Below are 12,518 nucleotides of genomic sequence, written 5' to 3' on the forward strand. Positions count from 1 at the left end.
TGTAAAACAGGGTAGAGCTGGAAGGCTTAGAAACAGCAGTTCATTTTTTTACCTTTACTTGGAAATAGTAAAAACAGCCTTCCATGGGTATTGCTTCTGTTAAAGACATCATATTATGGTCCTTAATGATATTCACATAATTTCCTTGTCTAAAACAGTGTTTAGCTTCAGTAAATTCACTCACAAATTTATCAACGTAAGTTAAATCTGATATGATTCAAAAATTTTAGTTTATAGGAAAAATATAAAAACTCAATTTTTTTAATTGTAGATGAACTATTCAATAGACAGGAAAAATAATTTTTCAATATATTTCAGTTGACAAACAGTGGTATAGACTTAATTATGTCACCTCAAAATCCATTTGTTAAAGCCCTCACCCCCAAAGTTACTATATTTGGAGCCAGGGTCTTTAAAGAAGTCATTAGGTTCAATGAAGTCATCAGAGTAGGACCCTCCTTCAATATGACAGTGTCCTCCTAAGAAGAGACAGACACTAGGGACACATACAGGAAAGGCCATGTGAGGACACAGCAAGGAGCCAGCTATCTTCAAGCCAAGAAGAAAGAGGCCCCAGGAGAAACCAGCCCTGCTGGCACCTTGATCTTGGACTTCCAACCTTCAGAACTTTGAGAAATACATTTCTGTTGTTTAAGCCACCCAATCTGTGCTATTTTGTTATGACAGCCCAAGCACACTAATACAAATGACAAGTCAAGAAGAAAAATAATTAGTGATATGAAAAGAGAGAAAAAAATCAGAGATAGGATGAGAAAGACACATTCACACCCAGAATAGAACACATAGAAGATGTAAGAAACCTAGATATATTTTTATATAGGTACATGAGTTTCCTCTACTAATTACACTTGCCCTGATGAATTGTGAAGCCCAGAAACCATTTTCAAGTCCCATTTTCCCATGTTTCTGTTTAGAGAGCCCTCATTCAGAAAACCATCATTGTGTGGTTATGAAATTGCCCTTGGATTTTTTCATCTTCTGTTACACACTTCTAAGAGATGTCTTCCTGCTCCATTGGCTTCCATTCTATTTACTTGATAGTCTAGGTACCATTACAAAAATAGTTACTATCACATTTCAGGCAAACTATTATGATGATCTTTGGCTATTATTACTCTTCAAATAAAAATTAATACACATATTTAGGAGTTAAGGTGGTCTACACAATGCAAGATTTACCCAAGACGTGATACACAAACTAAAAGGAAAAAGACATATTTCAATGAAGAATCATTTTAAGACTGAAATAGGTCCATAGTAAAATTTCACATATCAAAACTAACCCAGTAATCTGCCAGAAAGAAATGGTGATTCAACTCTATGTCCACTTTCACAAATACTCACAGAACAGTAATCCTGAAACACTGATGATGACCCATACAAACTAGGCCAGCTGGAGTGAGGAGCCAAACGGGAAGTCTTTGTTGACACAATTCCTCTCCAATCGGAGAATGTTTTGTCTGTTAGAAATATCAATGTAGGTTAAAACAATATTTATCCAAGAAAAGTACACACTGATCATACTGCTTAATGTTACAAAGAGGAAAGTGAATCATCTTTATGGCCCCATTATTCTGTATTAAAATTGCATCTTGTCATCTAATCAGAGAGAGGTAGAAGCAATAGCACTGCACAGAGAGGCCTCAGTTAATTGGCTCCCTCATACAGCAAAGCTCTCGTGTTTTTATTGCGAACATTGTGCCCATCAGAAAACTAATAGATTTATTCTTTTGACTCTCTTCTCTTCAAGAACATTGACTTCTTTTTTTAAAGGAGGCTTAAAGCAAAATCATATTTGTGAGTAGCAGTTACAAAAATAAAAGGAAAACTCCTTTCCCTGTTACATCAATACTTTAAAAGAAAATTCAGAATTATGATGAAGGCACATGTTTTGAAATTGCAAAGTAAGTGAAATTATTAAAAATGCTTAAAATAAATAGGTTGAAAGAGCAAAAGTTCAGCCAACATATATCCACATATTTCTTCTGTCTCATGGCAGTTGTTACTAGGAATTTCTGCAAAGAAATTTTTTTTAAAGATGAGGAGATTTAAGATTTATTTGTTTATTTTTAATCATTTAAAAGAAGGAAAAATTCAGTTCTCTCCTGCCATCCAAAATGAATCAAACTGTTTTCACATTTCAAATTTTCTTTCTAATACCTATTTATATACATATATTCTTTCCCACAACTTTCAACTTAATAGAGTCATCTCTGGACTGGCTAATTTCATAAAAATATAGAGAAAACTCAGAAGTAATAAATTCTCTCATTTCATTGCTTCAATTTATTTACAGGATCATAAGTTAAGTGTCCCATAGGGAGGCAGAATAGGAACATAAAACAATAAAAAATGTAATGTTACCTCAGAGACATCCCAATCAATAATATGCACACATCCTACCCCATTCTAATTTTATATGTATATAGCTTCTCCCATTTCAGTCAAAAAGAATCTTTGTCCTCTATCAAGAAGGAAAGTCTCTAGAAGAAGCAACATAATAAATCATATATTTCAATCACAACTCAATATGAATAAATAAAATCCTTTAGTGGAAGCAAATGCCAATAATGGAAAGATTATAAAGAACAGAACATATTAGTAACTGGAAAGGAAAGGCCATACACATTGTACTTTAACAGAGGACTTTTATAAACCCGTGGGGATATGAAAGGACAGCATAAGGGTTATTAGAGATGCATAAGCCCCCACATTTCTTATGAAGCTTTCTTGAGTACTTTGAAGCATTCCTCAACTCACTATCATTATCTTTGGCCCACCTACTTCCCTTAATGAACTTCTACTAAGTGTAATCACATTTTAGATAATTGGGCATCTCTTTCCAATCCCCTTTTTAAATTTATAAATCTCCAAGACAAAGACAGTATCTTGGTTGGAGTTGCTCTGTGCTTCTGGTTTATCAGCAATGCAATTGAGGTAGCAATGCAAACCCTGCTGAACAAGAATTAGCCTTTGAAGGTGAGATCTCATAGGCAAAGGGAGTCTTCCTAATCACTGAACAGCCCAACCCGAAATGAAACTAAATGCTATACAAATTATTTTTCCAAGACAGTCCAGAGCATGTCAAATATTTTATCTTGTTTACCCACAAAACAGACTCATGCAGTTGAGAAGGCCATGCATTATTTTCTCCAGTATACAGATATCAAACTAGAAAATATAGCTATAACTTTTCCACTTCAAGAAGCAGTAAACTCTCCACTAAAATCCTCAAGGTAATCATTCACACACTGATGTATGCTAATGACTCCTCCTCAGAAGCCAGGCACAGAAGGTGACATGCAACAAATTCCGTTTATTCCACAAAGTCAGTCAAAAGTTATAAACTGATAGTTTGAAGACCAAAGTCATACATCAGACTAAATGTTCACAAACCCTCACGGAGCCAACAATCTTCACAGATGGCGCCACAGAGGAACAAAGATTCTGAATGCTGGGATGGGAGTGAGCAAGAGTAGGCTGTATATTGACAGGTGGAAAAATAAGAAATATTTTTGGTAATCCCAGTTTAACAGCCAGGAGGATAGAAGAAAATATTCTGATATTAAATAAACCTGGGGAAAATGTAATATGAAAGTTTGGAAAGAAACCAAAAAGCTTCCTATCAGGTTAGCAAGGAGTCATTAAATGAACAGAAGCTAACTTGGAACCTAAAAATTTTGTTAAATAAGTACCCATACTGATGTCCTCCTGCCTTTGTATTTCTTCAATACTTATTTGGACTCTCTTTGAATAATATTATACATTTAACCCATGTTACTTTATTGTCTTCTGCATATCTTTTCCCATCTAAACTCAAAAAGTCTTTTACTCGCTTTGTATTTTCCATAAAGCTGAATATAATGCTGTGCCCCAAGCACATGTTCAATATATGCTCCTGGACTTCTTTGGCGTTGACTGCAAGGCTAATCAGCAAAACTGTTAAGAGTGAAACGCCCCATATAATGCAACTGATATAAATATCTGAAGAAATGGAAATGAATTTTAAGTAGGTTTTTAAAATTCTATTTTTTTCAGGACCAAATATTTTCCACTAGATTATTTTCCCACTTTCTAGCATTACCTTGACATTTATAATGTTAATACTTTTTAAATATAGTTCAGTTGAGGGTTTTTTTAATTTAATTTCTCATTTTTATTTCAACTTACATAGTTAACAATGAGCCAATTATTTACACAGGTGAGAGTATTAAAATCTAATAAGCATGGTTATTTTAGAAACTAAAATTACTGAAAGGACTCACAGAAAACTAGTAAGATTCTATACTACAGTGATATTGCCAAAAGAAGGAAGGGAGGGACGGAAGGAGGGAGGGAGGGAGGGAGGGAGGAGGGAGGGAGGAAGGGAGGAAGGAAAGAAGGAAGAAGGAAAGGCAGAAAAAAGAAAGAAAGAAAGAGAAAGAAAGAAAGAAAGAAAGAAAGAAAGAAAGAAAGAAAGAGAGAAAGAAAGAGAGAGAAAGAGAGAGAGAAAGAGAAAGAGGAAGAGGAGGGGAATTCCTAGCTAGCCAAAACATTCACCACTTCTACAATCTTTGTAGTCACAAACATTGCCTTCAGATGGCAAATGGATAGTTTTGTTCAAGTCACCTGAATCTGAATATCAGCAAAGATCCAAAGACAGTAGAAGTTCAAAGTTTTCAAATTGACTATTTCAGTCAAACATGAAAGAAGAAATAAAAAATAGTCTATAACAATAATAATATATAATATAGTAATAAAAATAGTTCATAAGAAATAGTCTAAAAAAAGAAATAGTTTATGCAGCTGCTTCCAACAGAGCTGAAATCAAAATGGAAGTACGAAATATCTTTAAGAGGACATGATAGAGCCCAAGACACTGGTGGGTTCAAGTGGTCCTGTGTCCCTAGAGCCTTTTTTATGCCAAACTTGTTCTGTTTCCCTTTTATCAATTCCCTTGTATCAATTAATTCTTTGAGTTAATTGCACATGCAGTTTTAATCTGTGGGTAATTACAAACAATTAATAGTTAGGAGACAGAATTAGCAGTTCTTAGTTTGATTATCTATATAATTAAAAGGGGTGGTAAACTAGAGTTGACAAATAGCATCTTAATCACTTGAATAATCAAATCCCAGAAGCTTGCTTGGGCAGCTGAATTCCATCTGTTATATTAGTTCAAATTTTAGAATCAATGACTGAAATGTCCATTTAAATCAATCATATTGTTAATTTATAGTAAAAAATGAACAATATGTATTTTCAAACTGCTAAAGCTATTTACCTTCTTTCATTTGCTTAAAGGAGCTGTTTCCAAAGCATTCAATAAAAATAAAGATTCAACAGATTAACTTATGTATATAATGAATACCAGTTAATAGTCATGGATCCCAAATCTTATATTATAAAACATCTAAGAAATATGTATAAGCTCTTTTTGTACTAGATTCTAATTAACATTTTATTTAAGTGAGTGCTGAGAGACAGCAAATGAAACATACCAATAATCTTTTTTTGGCTTCTGATGATATCAGTTGTCTATAGACACAGAGCAAATACTAAGAAGCAGGATAAACTTACAATGAGTTAGAAAAATATATGAAAACTTCATTCTTATTGGGATGTACTATAATACAGATTAGTGGCATCACTGTTGCATATGTTTCTGAACTGCCAAGTATTTTAACAAGGTTGGCAAATACTTTCATGCTAAAAGTGAATTTTAAAAATGTTCAAAAAGACCCATTTCTGGTTCAATATGTCTTCATGACTTTTGGCTGTGAGGTAGTCCCTTTTACAGTCCCACTAAAATACTGTAATAATAAGGAAAAGATGAAAAATCTCAAGGTCACAAAAAATGAAGTCCAACCATTCGCAATTTGCAAATGAGGAAAAATTTTTTCTTTAATTAAGATGACAAAAGTGAATTGAGGAAAGCAATTACTGACCTTTACATAATAATAAAACTCCTAACACACCTGAAAGATGTTAGAAAAAGGTTTACTATTTCCCAAGAAAAAGATATATAGAAAAAAAATTTTTCTCTACAACGTGAGTGTTGTTTTTAAAGAACCCTTCACTTTCCATCCCCTACCAGGAATCCACTTGGACACTACAACTCTAAGGAAACAACTAGGAGAGGGAGCAATCCTGACTGGAGCACCAGGATTTAACACAGTCCTCACATAATGAAAGAGCTCTGTGCAAAGGATGGGGTGGACAGGCTTGATAACAATGCATAATGGGGATTCTAATTTTCACACACTGAAGAGTTAAAAATAATAAAGAATGAAAGTGTGGAGTAGGGAAGGCCCCATCTCAGTAAAGCCAGAGTGTTCCAGATGGACATCTCCAGGTTACTGAGAATAAGGCAGAGAAGTAGGCATTGATACCTGTTCTCAGCTATAGAACTAAGAAAAGTAACTGACACATCCAAGCAAACATGGAACAAAGTAGAGAAAAATCCGTATGTTCTCTCTGTCATCACTCAATGTGCACAGAGCTATTTCTCTTTATTCAGAGCAGAATAAACATACTGGGGCCTATACTCATCATGGTAATGCTAGTTAACATTCATTGAGGACCAAGATTGCTAAATACTTTACATCCATTACCTGACCTAATCTGCACAATAACCTTAGTTTAACAGAGGAGAAAACAAATTAAGTCACCTGCTCAAGTTCAGACAATGAGTAAGCAGGTGTGTAAACCCAGGTCATTCTGAATTTGAAGCCCAAGTGACAGTGACACAAGAGGAAAGGTCCCAGTGGAAGACTGAAAAATGGCACCAAAGGTATTCACATCCCTTTCATAATCTATAAATGTTAGTTTACAGGGAAAGAGGGATTTTGCAGATATGATTAAATTACGAATCCTGAGGATTGGCTCAGTTGTTAAGCATCAGACATGATCTTGATTTCAGCTCAGTTCATGATCTCAGAGTCATGAGATGAGTCCTGTGTTGGGCTCTACACAGGGTGTGGATTCCGCTTGGGATTCTCTTCTTCTCCCTCTTCCCATTCCTCTCCTCCCCCTGGCTTGTGTGCATGCTCTCACAAGCTTGCTCTCTGAAAGAAAGAAAGAAAGAAAGAAAGAAAGAAAGAAAGAAAGAAAGAAAGAAAGAAGAAAGAGAAAGAAAGAAAGAAAGAAAGAAAGAAAGAAAGAAAGAAAGAAAGAAAGAAAGAAAGAAAGAAAGAAAGAAAGAAAGAAAGAAAGAAAGAAAGAAAGAAAGAAAGAAAGAAAGAAAGAAATCCTGAGAGGGGAGGATTATCAGAGATATCCCAATGGGCCTTATCTGTACTCAACAAGGGTCCTCACTTGCCTACAGAAGAGGAAAAGGAAATGTGATGACAGAAGCAAGAGATTGAAGTGATTTGGGGAACAGGTCACTGGCTAAGGAATGTGAATAGGCTTCAAAAGCAGAAAAAGCACAGAAACATTCTTGCCTAGAGTCTCAAGAAAAAGTCAGCCCGGGGGAACATCTTGACTCAGCCCAGTGAAATTGATTTCGGGTTTCTAGCCTCTAGATCTGTTAGAGAATGCATTTGTGTTGTTTTAAGCTACAAAATTTTTGGAGTACATTGTTAGAATAGCCCTGAGAAATTAATACAGTCTGTAATTCTAAGACTTAAATTCTTCTTAAATTCTAGTCTAAGAGTTTAAGTCAAAAATATTCTACTAGACCCAGAAGAAAATTTTAGAATAATATTGGCCTTCCATTGTACTATAACAAGTCAAACTCTTTAAAATAAAAGCCAAAAGCAACAAGGAGAGAATAAGATTTTAAACAATAGTTGCAAAGTAAATAAAAATGGAAATGAATCAGTTTTAAAAGGCAAGAAATACAAGGAAACCAAAGATGTAATGGACAGAATTAAAATGTACTTCACACTTAGTAGGAGTGTAAGAGAAAGTGCAGAATATCAAATGACTGGATTTAGCAAAGTGTTCCTAGAATACAGAAGTGTCTAAAGAGGAAAATTATGAGAGAGAAGATTATAGATTAAAGAGGACAAAAAATAAATATCCATCAAAGGAGTCATACACATTACTGAAGATGAAACCAGAACAATCAGAAATAGAGAAAACATACACTACTGAATAATAATTTCCTGAGCTGAAAAAAAAGATGAATCTTCCAAGTGTTGCAGCTTATCATGTATCAGGAAAAAATAATTAAAAGAGATTTGTATGCAAGTACATTGGGCAAAATTACAGGAATAAAGAAAATTTAAGCTACTAAAAAAATCATACACATTTAGAAAGAAAAAACATCTCAAAGTTGTAAAACACAGGTTGTTATCAAATGTCTTCTGTGAAACAACAAAAGAACCAATAAATAATAGAACACCACAAATATAATTTCCAGGAAAAAGAAAAGGTGTGAAATTTTATAACCAAATTGTCTTCGATTTATAAGGGCCAGGGAAAAAAAATCATTCTCCAATATACTAACATCCTGAAAGTGTACTGAGAAAAGTCCTGTGTTTTTGTTAAAAAAAAAAAAAAAAAAAAAAATCTATCTCCAGGGTGCCTGAGTGGCTCAGTCCGGTTGAGCTTCTGCCTTGGGGGGTCCTGGGATCAAGCCCTGTGTTGGGCTCCCTGTTCAGCCAGAGTTTCCCTCTCCCTCTCCTCTGCCCTCCTCCCCTGCTCTCAAACAAACAAACAAAAAAAATTTTTTTTTAATCTGAAGACCAAGAAATGAACTAAAATTAGTTTATTTTCTGCTTTGTTCTACTTTCTTAGGAATGAAACAATTTGTTTCCTAGGATATAAACTGTGAACTCACTCACAGTTCAAATGACACATTCTTTTCAAAAGGAATCTTGTTCTATGATTATTAAAAACGATAATCAATGACCAACATTGGTCCGTCATGCACTTACAATGGCTAAAAGTTTGGGACATGCACCCAGAGACCCAGTAAATAAGACCAGAATAACAAAGAACAATATAATAGTTATTTTCATTTGCACAGAAATTAAATAATGACTTTTCTCCTTCTTAAAACTTCAAATAGAATCACCTAAGTTATGACATCGCCTCTCAGGAAGCGCCTCCTTATGTCGTGAGAACAACCTCTGAATATTCCAATGGTATTCTGTTAAGGGGAAAAAATATACCTGGAAAACGGATTGTAGGAAATACAACAGAATTTCACAGGAGTACCTCTGGGTGATAGAATAATAAAGAATTATCTTTTTTGTGATAGTGTTCTGTATCCTCCACATTTTCTGCAATCAATTATAACCAATTGCAATGTTAGAGAGAACATATTTAAAATAAGGCTATATAATTTTATGTAAAAATAGGCAAAAATTATGTTTAAAAAACTATGAACAAAAAAAAAATAAAATAAAAAATAAAAAAAAATAAAAAACTATGAACAAAAGCAAAATCTAGAGAAATCATTACAGAACTTTAGGAACATTTTCTAGGGAGACATTTTACTCCTTTTTTTCTAACAAGCATGTTTTGTACTTATAAAGACAAAAAGACTATTTGTTTAAATGCTATAACAAGCATACCCACAAAAATAAATGCTTCCTTTAAATTTGCCCTCAATGGCCACAACATTTTGGGGGGAAGAGATACTATGTCTTTAAAGAGACAAAACTCATACTCTCCTCCAAGGAAGTAAGAGAGATAATCTGCTGTGCTGTAGTAGCTTTGGGAAAGTTTGGTCTTAGGCTTAGAAAACACTCTTGATTAACTAAAGCGGAAGCCCAGGCACTAGGTCTGTCACAGATTTGCTTCTGCGATACAAGGGCAGCTATCTGAATACATGATCTACTTCTTGATGACAGCTCACATGTCATTTTTGCCAAGAAGTACTATGACAAATACAGCTCATGCTGGCAGCATATTGCAAAATCCAAGTGGACAGAAGTTGTGTCTTATACACTGTTTTATCCTCTACACAACCACAATGCCTAGTACAGAATAGGTACTCATAGTTTTGGACAAATGGATGTTACAAGGAACTGGATGATGCTTGTTTTACAGATGGCAAGATGTCATAGACTTCTAGGGAGAAAAAAAAAGACAAGAGTTCCAGGAGAAAAGTGGATGTTAGGTGGTAATTCAGTGGGAGTATTCTTAATGGACCCTGCCTAACCCCCACAAAAAGAAGCAACAATTAAGTAGCCATTTTAATGTGTCATATAATCCTAATTTTTAAAATTAAGTCTTCCAGGTTTACTATGTACTGATGTTTGGACAACATGGATCCTACTGATTTTAGTCAAGGCTTTGGTGCCAAGTATACATGAGTTGGACATGAGGGGGTATGCACACCAAACATATTTGGCTCAAATTCTGCCCAGTTTGGTCTCTGCACCACATGGAAACAATCTGACACAGTCAAATTTTAACAGTTTAAATGCTAAATGAGGAAAAATGAGTAGTTTGTTAACTGAGAGATGAAGCAACTCCTTTACTTGTCTCTGAGGAATGGTGATAATCTCAATGTTAAACAATCTATAATCTAGAATGACTGTGAAGTTGAGGGAATGGCCTTCCATGATGCCTTCACATATATGCAGCAGTCAAAAAAATTTCACATGCCACCCCCCTTCCGGTTATTAGGAGGTCGACCTGAAAATGTAGCTTTCCAAAAGTTCTGAGATGAAGATATGGTTGTAATATACAAGGATGATTAAGTTTATTTAAAAAAAAATATCTACAAAATGTTTTGTCACAAATCTTTGGTATTTTATTTATTCACAGGTTATGCATGAGCTAAAATAACTGTGCAAATTCTGGAATGAGCAGGCCTTTTTGGAAAACAAAAACAAGAATCTAATCCCCTAAGAAAGATTGTTAATTTTTAGTTATTTCCATCTGTCTTTGATGATGGGCTTGTCAGAAGATTGAAGTTCATTAATGTATCATTATCTTTACTAAATCATTAAAGCAATATATTCAAGGCAGGAAAAAGATTCTGGTGACAAAACACAAAACACAAAAGATAATTACAGAACAGCATTTTAGCCCTGCTTATGTCGGTATTTTTATTCAGTGTTTCACTCTATTCTTTTTTTCCTCTCCTAGTCACAGCTAGGAGAGAGTTAGTCTGTCACCTTGTGAGGTACAGACCATGTATGACTAGTGGAAATATAACCAAGTTGCAGGCAGAGTATTACAGAAAATTATGGACAAAGCCTAAGTCTATAAAGCTATAGCAAATATCACACATAAATCTAACTAACAGTATTAGTTAAATAAGCTAACAAAAGAACTTTTTATTATTATGATAAAAATTACAATTATTGGGCTTAAGAGTTAGCCAATTTCTACTCATCTTTTTCAGTCTTTTCAATCATCATCAAAAAGGAGATAAAGATAAAATATAAATCAATGTTTCTAGTTGTTAGAAATAAAAGTAATAGTCTCAGGTCTGGGTAGATGATGAAAATTCTGGATTTTAAGGTGTTAAATATTATCTATAAAGCTCAGTAGCCATGTGGACCCTGTTTCCATTATCACTAATAAATGAAAATTGACTGTACTAATAAAATATTTCACAGATGCTCTGTCTTCTTACTCCTACACAGCAACAGATCAAATTCAACAAAATTTGGTTCTTCTGAGAAACATAATATGTATCATTTTAGCAGCAACTTTAAGAATAAATGAGAACAAAATTAAGTTTATTTCTTAATTTACCTTAGTGGTTTTATTAACAATTATATCAATATATGAATCCTTCTAGTTAAAGTGCTATTCTTGCCTTAATCTAAAAAAGTACTGAAGTCCACTCATTTGCCTATGCCATGGTCTCCATTTCTGATGGTTAATTTTGTGTCAACTTGTCTAAAATATGGTGGCCAGATATTAGATCAAACATACCTGGATGTTGCTATAAAGGTATTTTAGATGAGATTAAAATTTATATCTCCTTTGAGTAAAGCAGATTGCTCTGCATAACATGGGTGGGCCTCATCCAATCAGTTGAAGGCATTAAGAAAAAGACTGACCTCCCTCCCCCCAAAAAGATAATTCTGCCAGAAGACTACCTCCAGATTCAAAGTTTGGACTTGTTGACCTCTATAATTGCATGAGCTAATTCCTTAAAATAAATCTCTCCATCTGTGGAGTCAAAAAGAGAAAGAGATTTAAGGGATTACATAGGAAGAATTAGAGAGAGGATATCTATCATGTATCTATCTATCTATCTAACTACACCCCTATCTATCTAGACCTCTCTATAAAAATATAGATAAATAAGTAAATATAGATAAAGATTGAGGTATATCTATATCAAAAGATAGAGAAAGAGAGGGGGGATCCTATTAGTTCTGTTTCTATGGAGAACCCTGACTACTATACCCCCATAAGACATACCAACCAGTCTCCACCATCCCAAAGCATACCCAACTTTCAAGGCCAAATTTTCAAGGCCCATTATCTTTTTCTCTCCATTCAAAGAAGCATATTGGAAGTCAATGGAATCTGACTGGCATGATTACAAATATAAGCCTCAATCCATTCTAATTATTGAAAATTTAAATAATTTT

The 12,518-nt window shown here is 34.2% G+C and overlaps 1 protein-coding gene across 7 annotated transcripts in view; it reads right to left on the reverse strand.

Annotated features, from left to right (window-relative positions):
* The window catches only part of IQCM (IQ motif containing M), a 436,649-nt gene that overhangs the window by 265,408 nt on the left and 158,723 nt on the right, over positions 1-12,518 (reverse strand). For all 7 annotated transcript variants that reach the window (XM_038558977.1, XM_038558978.1, XM_038558974.1 and 4 more), the window contains one exon: positions 1,366-1,481. In XM_038558977.1, the coding sequence (XP_038414905.1) occupies positions 1,366-1,481 (116 nt within the window). The remainder of the gene's footprint in view (positions 1-1,365; positions 1,482-12,518) is intronic.

The sequence above is a fragment of the Canis lupus genome, chromosome 15 (assembly GCF_011100685.1).
Source record: "Canis lupus familiaris isolate Mischka breed German Shepherd chromosome 15, alternate assembly UU_Cfam_GSD_1.0, whole genome shotgun sequence".
Taxonomy (NCBI): domain Eukaryota; kingdom Metazoa; phylum Chordata; class Mammalia; order Carnivora; family Canidae; genus Canis; species Canis lupus.